At 37.9% G+C, this 23,750-nt stretch overlaps 1 protein-coding gene across 1 annotated transcript in view; it reads left to right on the forward strand.

The window, feature by feature from the left end:
- Positions 1-23,750, forward strand: part of LOC124869853 (collagen alpha-1(XI) chain-like) — a 133,644-nt gene that overhangs the window by 13,367 nt on the left and 96,527 nt on the right. Inside the window, exons 3-4 of the mRNA XM_047368016.1 lie at positions 2,024-2,237; positions 4,698-4,860. Coding sequence (XP_047223972.1) covers positions 2,024-2,237; positions 4,698-4,860 — 377 coding nt within the window. The remainder of the gene's footprint in view (positions 1-2,023; positions 2,238-4,697; positions 4,861-23,750) is intronic.

Genomic DNA, 23,750 nt, shown 5'->3' on the forward strand with positions numbered 1-23,750 from the left:
GTTACCACTGTCATGGTCTTTCAGAGCTTCCTCAACGTTTTAAACTAAAGCAGTTCCAGCAGCTAACCGGGATTAACAGAGTTAACCAAATTAACCGACGGGTTGAGCCAGTTCTTTACTAGTTCCACCTTATTTCTTTACCACAAACATCTTATCCAGTACATGCTTGATCCTCAAGAGAATGTAACTCAGTGGGTCCCAATGAAGCCTAAATAAGAAGAAGAAATACGCTTGTTCCGTTGTGTATGTTTGAATTTTCATTGAGGATCATCTGATGATGTTTGAAAACCCCCCCAAAAAATGGATAGTATGATGGGGGTTATTGCATCTGCTGCTTGAACTGCTTTTTCAATTGTTCCATGAAAGCATCAATAAATGTCAAGCCCAGATCAGCACCAGTTGTACTGGAAAAACTTTAATCATACACAGCGTTTGGAACAGGAATTATTAACACATAAATATTACATTGTAATTTTAAGATAAATTATATTAAAGAACTGAGTCAGAAATGGTGAAAACAACAACTGCTAGTGCAGCTCCATATGTTCCATTTATCTACTCACCCTCTGTGGCAAATAATAGAACACAGGAAACATCATTGCCTTAATTCATTAGTAATCTGGCTTTTAAAAATGTTGAAACCTTGTATTTTTGTTTTTCCTACATTGGGTAAATCAAAATGAAGGCAACTAAAAAGTTATAAACATGGGATTCTGATTTTCTGCTGGTCTCTATGAGTCTACCTCCAGGTCTCAATGAAAGCACTTCTTTGGTTTACTTCAGGGTTGGGGTTGAGATAGCACCAGTTTACTGGTGATAGAGCCATTGCTTCCAGCAGCAAAGAAAAAACGAACTGGTTATGAAGGTTGAGATCGGGTTGCACGTCAACAGGTGTGAAGTCTTATGTCCTTTTTAGAAATCCTACTTAGTAAAAATAATAATAGCAAAGCATATTTTTAACTTGAATCTTTGTAGAGATTAAAACCCTAATAAAAAGATAAATATTAACATATTGGCTGTTTATGCTGTTTGTCTTGTCATTACATCCAAGTTTACTCAATTGACAGTTCGGTCTCAAGTCTTTTCTACTGTTATTTAGTTGATCAGAACCTTCAAAGTTTGGGAGCTCGTGGTCTAGACTAGGTTTTGATGCAAAAAGAAAAAAGTGAGAGACTTACCGTTGTTTCCATTACTTCAAAACAACTTCAAATGTAATGCAAGGGAAGAAGATGCATACTGTACATACTTAGCACAAAAAGTAAGGATTTTTTGTTTGGTTAATTTTACTTTGTTACAACAATGCTTCTTGGCAATAAATCCCATGCACAAATCAAAGATCCTGGCACCCCCTCCTCATGCTGGTCACCAGCTTGGTCACACAGTGATGTGGGATGTTATCCCATTTTTCAACCAGCATTTGATGCAAATTAGCCTGTGTGGTTCTGTTTATCATTCTTTTCTCAAACAGTACACCCAAACTGATCCCACAAGTATTCAATAGGGTTGAGTTATTGGTAATTAGAGTTATTAGTGATATGGCAAAACTGCCATTTATAAACAGTAACTGTGTATTAATGGTTAGTGCTCTGTGCAATGAGAGTACACAGTTCATGTGTTTCTTTGTCCCATCCACCACCTGTTATTTACATTTTCATTTTAGGTATAAAGATGGTTACAGCAGAAATTATTCTTTAAATGTCTCTAGTTTTATCCCTTTTGTTAAATGTTTACAAAAAGCCAAGTATGCAGAATCTAACTTCAAAAAAGAAAAATATTTTTCATGAAACATCAAACTCCATCAAGCAATAGGATCAGGAATTTAGAACAAAATAATCTTTTCTCAGCTTAGCACCATGAATAACTTGATGAAATGTAATCAGTTTAAGCCATTCCTGTTATTGAATGAATGTGTCGCAGAGCAGTGCTGTAAAGCTTTAATATTTACTCTGATTTTGTAATTACACATGTGCAAGTGCTTACCAGTATATCAGCCTCCATTCCTTCTTTCTTTTGTCACTTTCAGGAGGGGTTTTCCCTGAAGATTTTTCTATTCTGTTCACCATCAAGCCCAAGGCTGGACTCCAGTCTTTCCTTTTATCTGTATACAACCAAAAAGGCATCCAGCAGCTAGGAGTTGAGGTGGGCCGGGCCCCCGTCTTGCTGTATGAGGACCAGCATGGCAAACCCGTCCCAGAGGAGTACCCTTTGTTCCGCTCCATCAACCTTGCTGATGGCAAGTAAGTGACTGCCTTTACAGCAGGCTTTTAAACACAGGAGGTATAATGTGGGTGGCTGACTTTTGTGTTTTATGAATCTTCTGTCCCATGGTTTAGTCAGACCCTAACCTGGTCTTGAGAGTTGAATTTTAGATACCACAGTTTGTTGTGAATCCTGTGGGATTATCTCACAATGAAAGCAGCTCAATACAAACCTCATCTCAAACAATTTTAATAAGATTGATAGGTCGTTTTTTATTTTAAACAAAGCCAGCCTGCCTAAAGTATTTTCTCAAGCTCCTTTGGCCTACTAAAGTAACTTACTACTTTGCAGTTGAATTATTATCATGTGTTTTGTTTAGTCATTAATAGCACATGGAACAAGTCAGACAGTGATGGCAAATAAATTGTAGCTAACAATATCATGACAGCCTTTGTTTTCTCTTGATAATTTACAGCCGTGGTGCAGCGTTACGGAGCAATGTTGAGGATCTTTATGAACTTCATAGCTCTCCCGAGAAGCAAATACAAACCACGGTTAAAAGTTGCCATTAATCATTTCCATAAATTATAACAGAAATGTATATAAATGTTTCCATGTGTAGATATTGTACAGTTTAAATTACATCACAAAAATTGTGTAAAGACAGTGCCTTGGGAAAACTAATGCTAGGACACCTTTAATCAGAGAAGAGGTAAAAAAAATCCATAGTAATTAATTGTTGTACCTAATGAAGTGGATTTATCCTTCAATTTTGACTGTTTTAACAATTCTGATTTTTGGGTCCAAATGATCACAAAAAGATCTAAACATTCAACATAAATCATTGTTTTTGCAAGTTCTGTTTGACTGATGCTTGTCCACCTTTTTCAAAATCTGAAGCATGTTAGGCGGTTTGGTTTTTAAAGTTAATGCAGGTAAAGATGACAGAAAAGGAGGGGAAGACCAGCAAAAGGTTCCCCTGACGAGTATGAATTAGTGTACCGTAGGTGCAAAACATCCCAGGGTAAAGACGGCACCATTTTACACCTGGAAATAGTCAAATATGAAACAAGCAAAAGTGCAAAAGTACAAAATGGCAAAGGAACGACATGACCAGCACCTGCTAGGACAGGAACAGCATGATGTAGCAACAGCGAAAAGAAAGCCAGTTGTTTTCATGCAAATGCATTTCATACACTTGTCTTTGTTAGTCTGCATGAGATCAACAATTAAACATCATGAAAGTTCAAGAGGTATGAAAGCTATAGAATGGTTTCTTTACAGTACACACAGAACTTACACATTATATTTTGAAGTAGTTGTGCATGAGGTTATACTTTTTCACACGTCATTCTGAACTGGGTTTATTTAAAATTTTTTTGAAGAAACAAAACAATAATGTACAATATTAATAACACAATATTAATAAAAGACTTTAATGTCTAAGGGACAGGTTTAGAATAATGAAAATTGTCTCTTTCCTTGCTACATATATAGACACTGAATGCCACAAATAATTGCATGCTTTCTTTTCTTATAATTGCCTTACTGTTGTCTGGTCAGACCACTTCTCAGTATAATAAAATTTTTTCTCTTTGTGACTCACATCCTTGTTGTAATTGGACTGAGTCTACAGCTCGTAGCTGAATACCTGGAGTACAAAACAAGATCTACCCTCACCAGTTTATAATGGCAGAAGTAGACTCTGTCTAAAGTTGCCGGACAAGCGTGACACACAACATGAAAGCTGGTAATATAAAGTTTGCCTCACTGTGTCCACTGCTGTTTTGACAGCAGGGGGTTGACCAACCACTGTCTGATGTGTTAACTTCAGCCAGTTCCTGTTTCTGAAATTGTAGAACTGTACAACAACAAACTATACTAAAGAGTCTTTTTTGTGTTGTAGAGATGATTTCAGGACTGATGCATTATTCCCCTCGACTTTCCTCTTGACTTAATGGAAATATTAAGTTGTCTTTAAGGTGTTTTGCAGGTGGAAAGAGGTTATCCAGATAGGGTAAATGTTGAAAAAATCTCTACATTCTGCCAAATGTAGCTAACTTTAAGGAAAAGTTAAACCCTGTCTTAAAAAATGCAAAGTCACATTATCACTTATCTTATTGAAATAAAAAAAACAAAATGGGCATAATTACTTAAAAAGGGCAAATTTAAGGCTTATCCCTCCCTATGTCCCTATAAAAAAAATCTATTCATGTCTGTACACAAGACTGTATTGATGACCCTATGATTGATCTCAAGCTTTAGACAAACTAGCAGGCAGATTTTGTTTCACACAATTAGAAGGCTGTTTTTCATCATCTGCTGACTGGCTCTTATATTTAAAAAAAATAAGACAGATGGCCATATCCTTCCAACTACTTCTGTACATAGGAAGATAAAAAAGCATTGGAATTTTCCCTGAACTACCAATTCCCATAAACATAGAATGAAAGGTATTTCTTATAGTCCATGATTTCTGACCTGTTTTTATTCTACAGATGGCACAGAGTTGCCATCAGCGTTGAAAAGAAGAGCGTTACCATCATTGTGGACTGTAAGAAGAAGGTGACCAAACCACTTAAAAGAAGCGACCAAGCCATGATCAACACTGATGGCATAACTGTCTTCGGCACCAGAATCCTGGATGACGAGGTCTTTGAGGTAAGTTTGAACATCTATGGGGTAACTCTTGATCTAAATATATATATATATATATATATCTATATATCTATATAGATATATATATCAATTTTTTTTTTGTGGAAAAATCTGTATTATGTAAAACATAACTTTTCCTCATTGTCGATGTAGATTTTTAAAAATGTTTGATAAATAACAATCTGAAAAGTGCGGTGTGCATTTGTATTGAACCCCTTTACTCTTATGCCCCTGAATAAAATTCAGTGCAGCCAAGTTCCTTCAGAGGTCACCTAGTTAGTGTGTAATTTATGTATATATTAAATTTGGGTGTTTTGGTAAAGGTTCATAGGTTTGTTGGAGAACAATTGTGAACAACACCCTCATGAAGACCAAGAGTTTACAGCAGACAAGTTAGGGAAAAGTCATGGAAAGATTCTAAGCTCTTGGAGAGATACACTATGTGTGGCAGAAAAGTAACATTACACATCACGTTGAACACAGCATCTCCACTGTAAAGCAAGGTAGTGGCAACATCATGCTATGGGGATGCTTTATTTAGCAAGGACATGGAAGCTGGTCAGAATTATTGGATAAATTAATTAAATACATTTTAGTCCTAAAAGAAAGGCTGCAAAGGTTTTGAGATTGGAGAGGTGGAAGATACTTCCTCATTCTCGGAAAAACAAAGTACAGTTCTCTAACAAAAAGAGGAAAAAATCTAATTCATCTGGCCAAACTATGCAATATTGTTGGCATATCGAGGCATGTGTTGAATAATATGTTTGTGTTTTCTGAAGTATGCTTGCTTTTCTTATATATATACATATGTTTGGACTGTGCTGGTTTTGAAGCATGTGACATTATAGCATTGGGGGTTCAAGACGTCCCTCACCTCTTCAAAAGATGGTATAAGATTTTAAAAGAGATTTTTAGTAATGAGTGATATATCCACAACTGGATTGGCTATGTCTCTCCTCATATTAATGAAAACCATGTAGAGATTGGTTAATGAATTACAGTCCACATGACAAAACAAAGCTATTTTATGCTGTTACTTAATTCAGTTCAGATTTGTTTAGATCAGCATAAATAAAGCTTCATGCATAACAAAATGTAATCTTCTAATGTCAAAAAAATTACAGTGGCCTGTTTTGTGGTTATCTAAAAGAAATACGGTTCAATTACTCTCAAAATGTAGTTTAAAGAATCTCTGTTGAGTGTAGAATAATTCAGCTCAGGATTGACCGGTATTTTAGGTTTCTAACTAAAGAGGATTAAATGCACTCCAAATTCCTAAAAAACTGTAAAACATCGCTTTAATTTTAGAACATTATAGGTACTTTAAATGACATACTTGCATAGGCACTAGGTTACTGAGTGTACTGTCATGTTGTCATACTGTAAATATATATAAAATATAATTAAACAACAGAAGATGCATTTTGGGTACATCTGACAGATGCCCTTTTTTACTTAGTTTATGGTTTAAAGACTTAAAGTTGTTCATTTTATTTTTAGTTTTATTTTAAGACGTATTAAGTTATAAAGATGAAACTAATAACATGTGTGGATATAGGAGTGCTTTTGACTTTTGAAGAAAACAATGCGTATATTTGTGACGACTTTGCAAAGATAATCTGCTAGCAACCTATTTACATGCTGAAGGAAATATGTTTTTTCTACAGTTGGGTTTAAGGGTTTTTCTTTGTTAATTATAAAATAGAAATGATAAACTAAAAAGTGATTAGCTAACTTATTTTCATTCTTAATGTGTGGATGTGTAACACTTTCAAGCGACTGCAGTTAGGGAGTTTTGGATACTGATCCAAAACTAAAATTGGAGTTGGCCTTTATACTAGCTGTTTCTAGATGCTCGTTAATCTTGGACACAGTTGTAAGCAGAATAATTGTTCTTATCATTTGATTTGCAGTTACCAGTTGTGACAAGGAGATATTGTACATTTGTGCTCCAAACATTTCAGTGACACATTTCAAGGCCATAGATTTTAGATTTTTCTTTGATCAAGCTTTGAATACTTCTCAGTGGTGAATTTTATTGGCCAGAACAACAATGTTGGATTTGGTTGCAGGTCTCCTAAAAGGCTTCTTGCACAGTGTGTTATTCATTATGTTATTATACCCTCAGCACAGACTGAGTTGGTTTAAATACTTGACAAATATTGAAGACAGAAGTCTGCTTTGAGAATATATAATAATATTCTTTAAACATTTACAGCACAATAGTTGGAATGTAGAATTACAACATGCAGGATTATTCATTTAGTTTTCTGATGGAGGTTGCAGTTTTGAGGATTGTACAGGTAGCGTCTTGCTGTGTGGAAAATGTAAGCTAAATGCTACCATAAGAAACAGGCTTTCTTTGATGTCACAGCACATGGAGTGCATGCAAAGTGGAGCAGCCTGCAAGATGTTTGACTCCAGGTCAGGGAAGACTTTCCACTGTGAAGATAGCTGAAAATATTGAAGAGACTTTTCATCACGAACAGGTTTTTGGCAGTCAAAATAGTTTCCAGGGATATTAAGCATACTGACGACATGAGGTCATCAAATTCAATTTTTATTTACATCTTTGTTTTCTGCTTAATGTACATATTTACTATAATAAAGTAAATTACATACAGGAAATTGGAGTGAATAGAACTTGAATTGTAATTCAGCTAATTAGAAGATGGAAAAATAATAGCAGAGCTTGCGGTTACTACTTTTTATTCAGGTAAGAGCTGTTTTGTTCTTGTGAAAGCTCATTGTTTAAAGACCCATTACACTAAATAGTGTTAAATTACAGTGTAATTTGTTTGGCCCCTTTTAGAATCTTAAAACGTGGTACCTTTTGATCCAAAGGTCCGGTAATTTCACTCATTGCACAATGTTTGTAATTGGGGATTGAAAAAAGCAACCACGTATATCCCAACAAATCCTAAACTAAATTATTTTCAAGTAGAAAATGTTTAGAATTGTTGATAATAAAGGTCTGTTTGTGAATAAGCCATAGCCCTATTCCTTATGTTTTATAAGATAATTGTTGTATATCCATCTCTATGAAAACTGACGGACAAAGACCAGATGTATGTATAAAATGCCTTCATATGCAACTCAGATAACCACAAATTGAATTTAATTCAGCGTATTTTAGTTATCATTACTTTTTCTGATAGTAAGTTGGCATTATTTCATTCCAAGCTTGAAAGGAAATCAGAATTGGTCAGTTTTCACTTCATCGGCTCTGATCAGTGATTGACAGATGAAAAGAATGTGAAAAATTAGACTTTTTAGCACATATTTGTCAAATACATCAAAACCAACAACTCTCTCTGTAACCGCATGTGCTTTGATGCACTTTTTTGTGTGTGACAAAGTCAGATGAAGGTAAGGGACACATACTTTCATTTATTTTCTGTTGGATCCAAGATTGCTACCTCTATCAGAGAATAATGCATTTTATGTTGCCATCCTCCATTATGCCAACGACACAATTCATGTCATGTTGATATTTACTGTCAGCTTCGAGAAAAATTGTTTTATCTGTCATGCTGGTTGAAAAGTTAAAGGATTCTCATTTCCTAAATAAATTTCCAAAACAGGCCTATTGCAACCTTTAATAAGCTCTGTTTAGCATTTTTAAATAAATTCCTGGAGCAAACATTGTGGAAAAATTCAGATCAGAGTCTTGACCTTCACATCTATACTTGTTGTAGTCTTAGATGTTTGTTTAAATTGGCCCTTGTAGTGATGCATCAATCAGTCACAAAATTAATCAAAACCAATTTATTTTCCCTTGACTGGATGATGAAATGCTGAACAGTTCTTACAAATGTTTCACTATTCAGTGGACTTGGTTTTAAGTTTTGTGAAAATATAAAATATTATGGACATATGCTTTGATACATAAATTAGAAATTGTCTTATAATGTCTTCCTTTTCTGTTGAAGTGAAAGTTACCAGAACTATATTAAAAGACCTCCAGTACATTTATGTCTTACAGTTAGTGTTTGTCATAGTTAATTGCTGAACTGAAAAGGTTTTATGTAAAGGTGTTTGTATACATTGCAGTATCAGTAGGTGCATCCTCATCCAGTATCACCCAGTAAAACGCTCATTTCTACACTTTTATATATCTTTAAGGTTATTAAAGGTGAACTACTCTACTCTTATGCCCCTTTCCAACTGACTTTATTTAACCCGGCTCCACTCCTCCACTAGGCCCACTTTGTGAGCGTTTCCATTACTGTTTTTTCCGTACCGGTGGGCAGAGTAGGGACTACATGTGACGGGAACAGACTGCTTTTCACTGATTGGCCATGGGACAAGGAGAAATGAAACGTTTTTCAAAGAGGTAATGCAGGGAAAAGTTTATAAAACTCAAGAGCGACTACAATAATTTTAAGGACTACAATGGTCTTAAACCAGGTGATCAAAAATAAAAGCAGCTAGTCAGACACACATACATTTCCCCCAAAACGTACAAAATAATAACACCAGGAAAAAGCATGTTTGGTTTGGAAATTTATTGAAAGTCCTTAAGGGAACCAGCGTGTTCAGGATGAGGGAGCAGGCAGAGAGTAGCTGCCCGTAATCAGACTTCCTGCATCGGGGCCTAATGGGAGGAAGTCCTGCTGAATCCGCTGAGCACAAATATTCAATATCCAACCAAAAACTACATTCACCACGGTTAAAAGTCTGAAGTTTTGCGCTTTAAAGTCCTTGTCTTCCTTATTGCAATAGCTGAGAAAAGAACTTCCTTATAAAACCTAAAATCGTAACTTGGCAAACTTTGGAGCATTACCAGTCGAGACAGTGGCATTGCTTCTATCCGCTTCTCCTGCCACACCTCCCTCACACCAAAACGCCTGTGCCTTATTTTATTTTAAAGTTCTGGCAGTGGAAGGTTTTATACACATATAAGACATTCTTGCATGTACAAGACAAACATTATTTGTATTTCATTTATTTATCTTTTTATTTTCTATTTATTTATTTATTTGTTTTTTTTTTTATCTGTCTATGCAGATTCCTTTACTTATGTGACAATGTCACACAGTAATGTTAATAGTGGCACAGCGCATTACACTGACGGCTGGAGGTGGGGCTTTAAGCCATAGCTCCAGCTGTCAGTGGGTCAATGGAAACACAACAGGTTCTGTGCCGAGTGAAGAGACCGGGTAGAGTGGAACAGTGAAACCTAAATAGACCCAGTGGAAAAGGGGCATTAGTCAGGCTTATTTTTATTACTTTAAGCTTGAAACAGTTGTTAGCTTTTTAGTTGAAGCAATCATGGGACTTTAGTCAATACAAATACTGTAAATAAGAACAAATCTTTAAACTTTTCTAAAGCTTCTTTTCTGGAAGAATTGTTTTGTCATTAAAAACCATAAGAAAAAAAACATTTACTTGCCTTTACACACCTGTTTGGCTCTAATTATTGAAGTATTGAGGTATTTTTTTTCTCTAAAATGTCCTCTGGCTTTACTAGTTTGAGCACGTGTCTACCTTACTGCAATCGATTGCAGATCCAGGTGTCAAAGCTGGAAGTGAAGGGAACAGTGAAGGCTAGAGGAAAATATGAGCAGAACGCTTAGTCCTGGCCTGAGGTGCACAGATGCTTAAGAGATATACTTACTGACCCATTCCTTAAGTGCTATTACATATACTTATAATACATAATTCTTATTTTAATCAAAGCTACTTTTCAGAATTAGGAGGAGTTAAGAGTAAAAGTCAGTCTGTATGTCTCGGTGAAGAAGAGGAGGAAAGGGAGGTGGATGTATTTTGTTCATGTGCCTGTTATTACTGCAGAGCGGGTCGTTCCAAAATGCTGTCCCTCGAGCAGGACAGATGCTGGCAGGAGAACAGCAAGAGTCTGATAGGCTCCAAGCTTTAAATGAATCATTGTTTGCAGTTTATAGTAGAGTTGGAAAGAAGATAAACATAATGACTGTTTCTCACATGCCTCAGGCACTCTTTTGTTTTAGATACAGTTTATTGAAATAATTAAATTTAATGATTTAGTTGAGAATGTCAGTATTCACAATTTTATATTATGGTGTATTTTTGGGAGTTTAATACAAATAAGTGCATTATTTGTGTGTGAAGTGAAAGGATTACAATACATGGTTTTCAAATTGTATTGCATGTAAAAACCGAAAAATGCGTCATGTATTTATTTCCTGCCCCCTTTATTCTGATACATCTAAGCAACAATGTTCATATAATCCTGTGATTATAACTCAAAGTCACCTAGTTGAGAAATAGATTGGATAGATGGCACATCTGAACAACATTTTTAAAGTCTTGCCTAAGATCATCTGTCGGATTTAGGAGTTAGCTTTGATAAGGCCGTTCTAACACATCAATATGCTTTGATTTTAAGCATTTTAATGTATATCTGGTTGTATTTTTAGTTGCTTTCCTGCTGGAAGATAACAGTTTTCTTTCCAGTTTTGGGCTTTATTTAACCACATCAATCTCTGACCAGCTTCCCTGTCCCATCTGAACAAAAATATCCCCACCAAATGATGCTGCTACCACTTTTTTTCACAATAGGGATTATGTGTTGAGGATAATATTCAGTGTTAGGTTTCCGTCACACATAGGGTCGTGAGCAGGGGTGAAAGTGAGCCGGTAAGGTCCGGTACTCCGTACCACTAAAAGATTCTGCGCCGGTACGCTATACCGGGAAGAGGGAACAACGGCTGTCTGCTACGAAGCAGTCATCCAGAACAGCTGCAAAAACTCACGAGCACACAAAGAACAGATCCGCTACTAATAGCCAGTCTACAACACAACTTAATCTGTTTATAAATATAGTTATTTTCCCCTCATTCCAAATAGTTTCTGAACTGTTCTGCTATGCGGGAGCCTCAATGCTCTTGCTTTGCTTCTCTCTCCTCGGAGCTCGAGGCTTTTGTGAACGGCCAGCCTTTAAAACGAGCACTGCTCCATTCAATGTCTGTCTGCTCGCTGCTAAATAGCCCAGTTAAAAGTAAAGGGAGAGAAACTAGTTGTGTTTCATGTTATTTTGCTGAGTTACAACAACACAGTACAGCTCGAAAACACCGCATATGACCAGAGATTTCACATACACTACACAAGAGCGCATGCGCACTTACCTCCAAAACAGAGCGGTTGCCAAGGAGATCGGTGCGTTCGATTTAATGGACGGGGAGATTTTACACAGGTGGTGCACAGACATAAAAAAACGCCGCTTGCATTAGGACAGGACGAACAATAAATCACTTACCATCTACAGACTTTTAGATAAAAACCTCATACATGGCAGTTCTTTAACAATTGACAAAATAAATAAATAAAAAATATATACTGTGTATATATATATATATATATATATATACAGGTCCTTCTCAAAATATTAGCATATTGTGATAAAGTTAATTATTTTCAACAATGTAATGATGAAAATTTAACATTCATATATTTTAGATTCATTGCACACTAACTGAAATATTTCAGGTCTTTTATTGTCTTAATACGGATGATTGTGGCATACAGCTCATGAAAACCCAAAATTCCTATCTCACAAAATTAGCATATTTCATCCGACCAATAAAAGAAAAGTGTTTTTTATACAAAAAACGTCAACCTTCAAATAATCATGTACAGTTATGCACTCAATACTTGGTCGGGAATCCTTTGGCAGAAATGACTGCTTCAATGCGGCGTGGCATGGAGGCAATCAGCCTGTGGCACTGCTGAGGTCTTATGGAGGCCCAGGATGCTTAGATAGCGGCCTTTAGCTCATCCAGAGTGTTGGGTCTTGAGTCTCTCAACGTTCTCTTCACAATATCCCACAGATTCTCTATGGGGTTCAGGTCAGGAGAGTTGGCAGGCCAATTGAGCACAGTGATACCATGGTCAGTAAACCATTTACCAGTGGTTTTGGCACTGTGAGCAGGTGCCAGGTCGTGCTGAAAAATGAAATCTTCATCTCCATAAAGGTTTTCAGCAGATGGAAGCATGAAGTGCTCCAAAATCTCCTGATAGCTAGCTGCATTGACCCTGCCCTTGATAAAACACAGTGGATCAACACCAGCAGCTGACACGGCACCCCAGACCATCACTGACTGTGGGTACTTGACACTGGACTTCTGGCATTTTGGCATTTCCTTCTCCCCAGTCTTCCTCCAGACTCTGGCACCTTGATTTCCGAATGACATGCAGAATTTGCTTTCATCTGAAAAAAGTACTTTGGACCACTGAGCAACAGTCCAGTGCTGCTTCTCTGTAGCCCAGGTCAGGCGCTTCTGTCGCTGTTTCTGGTTCAAAAGCGGCTTGACCTGGGGAATGCGGCACCTGTAGCCCATTTCCTGCACACGCCTGTGCACGGTGGCTCTGGATGTTTCTACTCCAGACTCAGTCCACTGCTTCCGCAGGTCCCCCAAGGTCTGGAATCGGCCCTTCTCCACAATCTTCCTCAGGGTCCGGTCACCTCTTCTCGTTTTGCAGCGTTTTCTGCCACATTTTTCCTTCCCACAGACTTCCCACTGAGGTACCTTGATACAGCACTCTGGGAACAGCCTATTCGTTCAGAAATTTCTTTCTGTGTCTTACCCTCTTGCTTGAGGGTGTCAATAGTGGCCTTCTGGACAGCAGTCAGGTCGGCAGTCTTACCCATGATTGGGGTTTTGAGTGATGAACCAGGCTGGGAGTTTTAAAGGCCTCAGGAATCTTTTGCAGGTGTTTAGAGTTAACTCGTTGATTCAGATGATTAGGTTCATAGCTCGTTTAGAGACCCTTTTAATGATATGCACATTTTGTGAGATAGGAATTTTGGGTTTTCATGAGCTGTATGCCAAAATCATCCGTATTAAGACAATAAAAGACCTGAAATATTTCAGTTAGTGTGCAATGAATCTAAAATATATGAATGTTAAATTTTCATCATGACATTATGGAAAATAATGAACTTTATCACAATATGCTAATATTTTGAGAAGGACCTGTATATGCATGGACATATATATAAATGAGCATATATATGCTCATCATTGCATTGTCATATATGCATGCATATATATATATATATATATATATGTATATATGCCCCTAGTGCCTCCCCAGCCCCCCCTCTAGCTCCACCCCTAAGTACTGGCAAGAGTTTAAAACTACTTTCACCCCTGGTCGTGAGGTTGGACAAAAGTAAAATTTGTGTAATCCACTGTCTGGCCTTTACGAAAGAAAGGCAAAAAGAAAGTCATTGTTAAAAGAAAGCTATGAAAAGCCTTGTCTTCTTCCAGTCCTTAAACATCATTGTTTTAGTTTGTTTTAAGCTGTGCGATAGTCTTTCCATTATCATATTGGACTCATGATGATGTTTGTTCACTACTGCTCTCTAACAAACCTCTGATACCTTTACAGAACATTTTTACTCAGTCAATTTCTAAAAGCTCACTTAAAAGTTAGTCTAATTGTAAAGTTTACTTATAATTTTTTGTTTTCATCCGACCTAAATGTATTTGTTTTACTTTAAACCTCACTTAATTATAAATATATCTCAACTGTAATAAATAATAGTTGAGATATATTAGAACCAAGATGATTCCCAAAACCTTTTGCTGACATTAAGTTGCTGAGAAAGCAAAGAAAAAGAATCCAGACCAGCAAGCAGGTGGTTCAAGTAGATCAACAGTCCTGTGGACTACTACTGGGAGGGAATAGGTTTAAACATTCAAAAGTTGCAAGACATTGTACACCCACGGTGCTCCAAATGAAATGTTATCCCTGTGCTGACAGCAAAGGCTGAAATTGACAAAACACTGGAAGAAATCTGGAGAATATTACAGTTATACAGTTTCTCTGTTAAGTTCCATCTGTCTCTTTGTTCTTTCAAGATGAGTGGGACAGTCGAAGGATTTTTCTGATGACATGTCATGTTATTTTTTGTGATTTACAGTCTTAATTAAATACATATGCAATGTATTTCTATTGTTAGTGTCTTCCACAGCAGTGAATGTGTAGCAGTGCATTGACACCACTGCATTTAGCTTGCTGTTAGCATGGCAGATAATGTTAGTTTACCTAGCACACTATTTGTAGCATTTTAGCTAATGCTTGAATAATTAATACAAATATGCATTTGACATTCTTATTGGGCCTCAAAGCTCAAAGCTTATGCATATTAAGCAACAAAAACTTTATTGTAATGGTGGGAAGTACAGATGTTGCATTAACATTTTTTAGAATTTTTTCTAGTATATTTTAAGATGCCATAACACTAACAGCTCTTTCAAAGAACTTTTTAAAGTGCTGCAAACATGTTTAGCTGGATATTTTTTATTTATTTATTACATTTTTGTGGCACTAGTGGAATCTTGACATAGGGTGGAGAGAGCGGGAAGGCATGCAGGAAAGGTCTCACTGGGTCGGGACTTGACCCCAGGACATCTGTGTTCTGGACTGAGGGCCTCTGCACATGGATCGCTAGCCCTACCGCTTTGCCTCACACCGTGCTGTGCCACATGGCTGGATATTTGAAAAACTGACCATTCTTTTTTTCTGGTCAGAAGAAAATATTTGTATTCTAGTGATTCTGGAGATAATTCTTACTTCTTAAGGTAAGGCCTACAACACTAAGCCTTAAAGAAGCTCCATCACCCCTGCGGCCTTACAATTATTTAACACTTTTTATCATAATATCTTTAAGATATGTGTGTGAATGAGTGTGTGCTTGGTTGTTTGTGTGTTGCCCTGCGATGGACTGGCGACCTGTCCAGGTTGTACCTCGCCTCTCGCCCATAGACTGCTGGAGATAGGCACCAGCTCCCCCGCTACCCACTATGGAATAAGCGGTAGAAAATGACTGACTGACTGACTGATCTTTAAGACATCTGTGCCTGCCAGCAGATGCATGATGTGAATTTGGTACAATTTGTAGAAGTAAAATTATAGAATATTTAAATTATTATAGCTTTATTTTAGCTTAGCCACATGTCAGTCAGTGTCTTCTTTCAATAGTGGCAGCAGCATCAGTTGAACTTAATACAGTTAAACTGTTTTGCAGTGAATTGTTGCACTTTGTAGATGCTGCTTAATCACCTGTCTTAGCATCAGCTGCACAATAAACTAATGTTATTTGTGCCTTTCAAAGGATGCTAAAATCACACAGCCATGTCCAGCTCATCAAAAAGAGGCCTCTTTTTGCCAAGCTTTTTTGTACTTTCTTGTACCATTTCCAAAGCTTGCACAATGAGCATATATTTATTTACCCATTGGTCACCAAATCACTTAAGTGATTGGCTGTATTACCTGTGTTTACAAATGGGAGGAAGAGAGAAGGAGATGCATTTCTCTTTTGGCAGTCAGAAGCAGAATGATGTAGGTCATGCACACATTTGTCATCCTGCTGGGTTTTTAACGGAGGCTGCAACCATAAATATTAGGTGTACTCATTTAGTAGACAGACATGGCACATAGGAAATAAGTCGCCTATATAAACATGTACTTTTAATAAAAAAGCCAAAAATCAATGACTATAAATATTTTCAAGTGAATTTACAGAAAAAACAAGTGTAAAAGTTGCTCGCAATAAGCAGAAGTTGCAACCGTACCGATAAACTGTTTTTTTTTTTTTCTGTGGTCTAATTCTGACCTGAAAAAAAACTCTTTCGCTTGGAGCTGGTAGTAGGCTGAAGTCCAACTCTCTGTTGTGGCATCCGGAAAGAACAGCCAATATACCTGTGTAAAAATACGATTTCTTTTAAATTACTTCTTATTAATTCATTTGTACTTACTCTAACCCTATTATTACACATATATGTATAGCTACTAAAAATTGTTGTATGAGTCTTCTTTTTTCAATAACTACATCACTACTGAAGAGTTTTGCTGTTAGATCTGTTCACACTTACGTATGGTGTGTTCAAGGATTGGTATAAAGATTGGATTTTTAGTTTCTCATTGGCTGACTACTGATCAGTACTGGTAAAGTATAAAATTGTCTGACTTCAGTTACCACTGTTTTCTGGGGGCACCTTTGCCCTAAAGTTAACACCACCAATGTTGAGGTCAGTAATTTAATTTAACTCATGGAAAGGACTATATGTAAGTCAATGGAAGGGAAAGCCCTTTGGAAGTCCTTTCATGACTCTATTTATCCTGGCTATAGACCAACACAAACACCTCCACAATACAAACAAATGTAGGACAAACACTGTGAAAGCCAAAGAAAGGTGCTTTAATTTCTTCCAGTCTCAGTTAAAGTATTCTGAGTTGATTGAGTTTCTTAATCCAACATGTTTCTGATTTTCTAGATTCAAAGAAGAAACTACATTTTTTTTATGCCTCTAAATAAGTCCCTTAAAGACATGATTAGGAAAGTCATGCACCTCCACCCCCTGGATGTGGTGCAAGCAGGAGCTGTCTGTATCCAATCAAAGTCAAATCTTCATTCTTCTGCTTTGGTTTACTTGACTGTAGAGGCTCATGATTTGCTTTTTGTAATACAAACTGCGCAAACCTCTTGCTCACAATCAAAATCATATATTTGACTCCTTATTAACGATCCATTTCCAAAGACAAATTTTATGGTCAGCTGTGCAGTTAAAGGGAAAAAAGAAATCTGCTTGTTGTTTTTCCGCCCGTTGTGATTAATGCATCTTTTGGGTCAGCTTTGTGAGCCAGGAAAGATACTCCTCAGCAGACGTCAGTCCAGCGGGAACAAAGCAGTGTCTATCCACTTCTATAAATTTCTTAGTTTACAATCAAATGTGAAATGAGCTTCAGGGAGAAACAGGGAGTTGTTTATTCTCTTCTGTTTATTCTCTTTTGTATAAGAAACAATTACTTTCTCTTTGAGTGAAATATAAATAGAGCAGCCTTATTAATCAATTCATTAATCAATTCATTCTTTTTTTGTTTGTTTATTCTTTATATGGGAGTTGACAGTTTAAAGACATGTTGTATTTGCACAAATAGCACACAAAAGGTTTATTGTTGAGCATCTTTGACAGGATAATGTATCCCATTATGTCTGGAATAGTGCTGAGCAGATTGAGCAAATTGCCCTAGATCATTCCTGGGATTCTGAGGAGGAACATGAACAGATGCCAAAAAGAAGTGCGGCCTGACCCAGACATGAACGTCAACAAATCGAACTAAGATATGCGCAAGGAAGTCACAAGGATGAAAGGAAAAGCAGAGGGAGGCATGGAATGAGGGTTTTATTAAGGAGTGCGGGATTGACTGAATCATTGCGAGGCTTAAACTGTCTAATGCGTGTGGTCTCTTGACGACATCTCTGTGTAATTTTTATTTAGCATATTTTGTTGTTGTAATGACTGCATGTTTGCTTAGCACAGTAAACCTTGTTTAAAAAAGGAAACTGTTAAGAATAAGATGTTTCTTCCCAGACATACAGAGAGGACAGGCTTTAGAGAAGGAAGCAGACATAGCTCAACCCAGATTCATTGTGTCTGTGTTTTAGCACGCCTGTCTCTTACTTATGAGTTATGGGAAAAAAACGATATGCTGTAGCAGGGGTGCTGTTATTACTTTGAAACATTTTGTTTCTTAGTTGTTAATGGTGTTACTTAAGGAGATTTTTCCGGTGCACCTCTTTCACAAATGTTTTACTCCACTCCACTGGACAACATCTTATTCCCAACTCCTTCAGTACTTTCCAAAAGCATTCGTACCCCTACATTCAGTTATATTTCAGTCACAAGCTTTATTTTATTTTGTTTGAATTGTCTGTGATAGATAAACACAATTGTAGCGGTATTATGGAATCAAGGTTTGAAATATTCTTTCTGGGGTGCCAGCCACGTCTCTCTCCTGACATATTTATTATTCAATCCAAAATCCCGCACAAGGGAAAAAAAGCAGAGACATGCTCATCACCCGAAACATTGATGGAGAATCACCCAACAACCACAATTTAATTGTCCACAGCAAAAAACAACAAAAATCAATAATAGTCTATACAATAAGAATTAACTCAGTTCAGTCAATTTCAGTTCAAACAAAAATAAGCCAGTCCAGGCTTTTCCTTTCGCCAGTCCAATTCATCCAAAAAACTAATAGAAGAAAAAACTCCATTTCATGTTTTTTTATACACGCACAAGGAAGCAAAACAAATACTGTGCTCGACAGCACATAAGGTTAGGCAACCTGTATCAGCAACTCTCAGGTAATCCAAGATCTGCTTCTGTTGTCTCATGAACTGTCAATGCCACACACTCCACTGCCACGCATCAGTTCTCCCAGCGGCGTTCCAACCGGAAAACAACGCTTTTTTTTGCCGGAGGACGCACGTCATAAAAAAAGAAATGGGCGTGGAGGTGAAAAAAATGCGTGTCCAATCAGGCCGCCACACTCCCCCTCCCCTGAAGAAAGCTGAAACCTGAGAAGGCGCTAAATCATATCATCCACTTGAAAATCCAGGAAATTCTTCCTCATCGCTGTTCATTTTTCTGCTCTCTGTCGATTTCGTCAGCGGTAGGATAACAAGGTTTAATTTGTGTCACTTTTATTACACGAAGATTCTCCCCAGTGTCTTCCATGACAACTTCATAGTTTAAAGGTCCTAGTTTCTGGACAATCCGGTATGGTCCTTTCCAACGTGGAGCAAGTTTGACAGAATAAAACATGTCTGCTCTTGAGCTGGGGTGAGTGCGGAGCCAAACACGATCTTGTGCCTTGAAGTCAGCTTCTCTCCTTCTTTTGTCATAATATTTCTTCTGCCTCTTGCATGCCTTTTCCAAATTGTGGGTAAAAAGTTGTTTGAGTTCCATCAGTCGTACTGCTGTGGGATAAGCAAGTGAATCTGGATCACAAAGGTGTGGGTGAAGCTCATTATCCAGGGGTCCCCTCAAAGAACGTCCAAGGTTGATTTCAGCAGGGGTCACTCCTGAAGATTCATGTACAGCTGAGTTGAGAGCAAAACGAAACTCTGATAAGTACATGTTCCAGGTTTTATGTTTTTCTTCTACATAGGATGCAATCATTGTCTTTAAGTTGCGATTTATCCTTTCCGTTAGGTTGGTTTGAGGATGGTAGGGCGATGTTCTCTTCGGCTGGAGATTCCACCGTTTGCAGGTTTCCTCAAACACAGAAGATACAAACTGTGGGCCTTGGTCCGAGAGAATGTAGGTTGGTGTACCCCAACGGATGAGTATTTCTTTTGTCAGGATATGAGATATGGCGTCCGCTGTTGCCTTGCGAAGAGGAAATAATTCTGTCCAGCGAGTGTAATAATCAACAAAGACTATTAAATACAGATTTCCCCTGGTACTGCGGGGAAATGGTCCCATGAGATCTACCCCCAGCATCTCCCAGGGCTTGCTGACAAGAGTCTGTTGAAGCTTCCCATACGGTTTCCGGTTTTCAGGTTTGTAAAGCTGACACATCTTACAATTGCGCACGTAATTTCTTACGTCCAAGCTCATCTTGGGCCAATGCACAAGTGCTTGCAATCGCTTGTAGGTTTTATATCGTCCAAGGTCGCCAGATAACGGATTGTCATGATAGTAATGAAGTAATTCCTGATGAAGAAGTGATGGAATGTAGATTTGATGCTGCGTTTTATGAGGCAATTGCGTCACTTTGTACACTTTATCTTCCACAATAGTGAATTTGGTGGTGGGGCTTACACTGATTTCTCCGGTTTCAACAATTTTTTCATAAAAACTCTGCACATCGGGATCCTCCTGCTGTGCTTTCCAGATATCTTCATCTGTTATTTGTAGTTGTCGTGATGTATCCTTCACGGAATGTAACACAGCAGCACAGGTGGAGAATTGATTGATGTCCACTGGCGCTCTTGATAAAGCATCCGGCACTGTATTGTATCTGCCTTTACGGTATTCTACTGTAAAGGAGAACTCCTGAAGACGAAGAGCCCATCTGATCAATCTTGTACTGGGTTTTGTGGTTTTAAAAACCCAGACAAGAGAAGAATGGTCAGTGACAACAGTAAAGTGTCTACTTCTAGAGAATATCGCCATTTTTCAAGAGCCCATACCACCGCAAGACACTCTTGTTATGTGGTAGAATAATTTATTTCTGCTCTGTTTAATGTACGACTGGCAAAAGCAAGGACATGTTCTGACCCAAGTCTTGTTGGCTGAGCGAGGACAGCACCCAAACCAACTTCACTGGCATCTGTGTAGACGATAAATGGAAGGTTAAAATCAGGATGTCCAAGTATTGGTGGTGAAACAAGGTGTTGTTTAAGAGCCTCAAAAGCTGCTTGACATTGAGGAGTCCAGATGTACTTTGCCCCTTTCCGTTTAAGAGCGTTGAGAGGTTCAGTGAAATGTGAAAATCTTGGCACAAAACGATGGTACCATCCGGCCATTTCGAGAAATCGTTGCAGCTCCTTGATGTTCTGTGGAATCAGGAAGTCCTGAACAGCATTTATTTTTTCTGCATCCACTCCTACTCCAGCAGAAGAAACAATGTAACCCAGAAACCTCAGTGAGGTACGGAAAAATTGTCTCTTTTTCATATTTACTGTTAGATTTGCCATCTGTATTTTGTCAAAAACAGCTTGTAGATCAAACATGTGCTGCTCTGGTGTGGTGGAATAGATGATGACATCATCTAGGTAGACAAAACAATTACTTCCTCTTAAGTCTCCTAGAACTACTTCCATTAACCGCTGGAAGGTGGCAGGAGCATTCTTAAGTCCAAAGGGCAACACTTTAAATTGGTATAACCCAATGGGACAGATGAAAGCAGTCTTCTCACGGCTGTCTTCGTCCATTAAAACTTGCCAGTAGCCACTGTTGAGGTCTAAAGTTGTGAAAATAGCTGCTCCAGCCAGTGATTTCAATATTTCCTGGATGTTAGGAATGGGATATGCATCAGTGTGTGTGGCAGCATTTAGTTTTCTGTAATCCACACAAAATCTTGGTTTTGGATCTTGCTTTTTTGGCACAAGGACCACTGGAGCAGCATATGGAGAAGTGAATGGCTCTATAATGTCTTTCTCCAACATCTCCTGAACATGCTCCTTGATGGTCTGACGTTTGATGGGTGACACCCGGTAAGGTTTTTGTTTGATAGGCACATTCTGAGTGAGAAAAACCTTATGTGTGAGGACTCCACTGCGCCCCAAAGTATTAGTACAAACATTCTTATTGTTTTTATTTAGTGGGTTTATTCATTCAATGTTTCTCTTCATTTATGTGTCCCATCTGGGGTGCCACTCTTTTATGTAGCGGTATTATGGAGTCAAGGTTTGAAATATTCTTTCTGGGATGCCAGCCACGTCTCTCTCCTGACATATTTATTCTGCAATCCAAAATCCCGCACAAGGGAAAAAAAGCAGAGACATGCTCATCACCCGAAACATTGATGGAGAATCACCCAACAGCCACAATTTAATTGTCCCCAGCAAAAAACAACAAAAATCAATAATAGTCTATACAATAAGAATTAACTCAGTTCAGTCAATTTCAGTTCAAACAAAAATAAGCCAGTCCAGGCTTTTCCTCTCGCCAGTCCAATCCATCCAAAAAAACTAATAGAAGAAAAAACTCCATTTCATGGTTTTTATACACGCACAAGGAAGCAAAACAAACACTGTGCTCTGCGGCGCATAAAGTTAGACAACTTGTATCAGCATCTTTAAGCTGATAGGTTGTTTTGTCACTCACGGTACCGGCGTTTTGAAACACTCGATCCAAATGGTGAGCTTCTGATGTGAGCCAGACGAACTCTCAGGTAATCCAAGATCTGCTTCTGTTGTCTCACAAACTGTCAATACCACACACTCCACTGTCACGCATCAGTTCTCCCAGCCGCGTTCCAACCGGAAAACAACGCTTTTTTTTTGCCGGAGGACGCACGTCATAAAAAAAAGAAATGGGCGTGGAGGTGAACAAAATGCGTGTCCAATCAGGCCGCCACTCAATGTATTGTATAATTGTGAAGTAGAAGGAACATGGTACATTGTTTTAAATATTTTTAGGGAATAAACGGTGGGATGACTTGTTTTCAGCTCTCTTTCTCGAATGTCACTGGATAAAATCCAGTGCAACAAACTGGCTTCAAATTTAACCAGATTAGTAAAGACTGCATCTGTGGGCAATTTATTTGCAGTATAATTTCAGCTGTGCTGTAAAGGCTTCAGAGGGTTCTTAGAGAACTTTAGTGAACAAACAGCATCATGAAGACCAACGAAACAGACAGCAGACAGGTCAGGAATTTTAGTTGTGGAAAAGTTTAATGCAGGGTTAGGTTATACAATGATTTGCAGAGCTTTGAACATTTCACAAAGCACTGTTCAATCCATTGTACCAAAATGGAAAGAGAAGGGCACTATGGCAAACCTACTAAGACGTGGCCGTCCAACTAAACTGACAGGCAGTGGAAGGAGAGCATTAGAAAAGCAGTCAAGAGGCCCACTGTAATTCAACAGGAGCTGCAGAGATCCACTGCTCAGGTAGGATAATCTGTTGACAGGACGACTAATAATCGTGCACTCCAAAAATCTGGCTTTCATGGATGCGTGGCAAGAAGAAAGCTATTATTAAAAGATATCCGAAAGATGTCTGGTTTGCAGTTTTTCACAAACCATGTAGAGGACAAATCTGAGCAAAAAACGCAATGTTTAACACACCATGCCAACATGAATTGGGGTGATCGCAGCATCATGCTGTGGTGATACTTTTTTTCAGCAGGCACTCGGAAGTAGGTCAGATTTAATGGAAGTGTTATGGAACTAAATACAGGGCAATCTGAGAAGAAAGAGGCTGCAAAAAGCTGAAAATGTAATGTGTGTTTTTCCTTCAACTTTACAGAACCCACTTCATTATGTTGGTCTATCAGATAGAATGTAAATAAAATACATACATTTTTGTTGTAATGTGACTAAATGTTAAACGTTTCCACCAGAGTAAGTACGTTTTCAAGGTACTGGAACTATAGAGATT

Source organism: Girardinichthys multiradiatus, chromosome 6, assembly GCF_021462225.1.
Source record: "Girardinichthys multiradiatus isolate DD_20200921_A chromosome 6, DD_fGirMul_XY1, whole genome shotgun sequence".
Lineage (NCBI taxonomy): Eukaryota > Metazoa > Chordata > Actinopteri > Cyprinodontiformes > Goodeidae > Girardinichthys > Girardinichthys multiradiatus.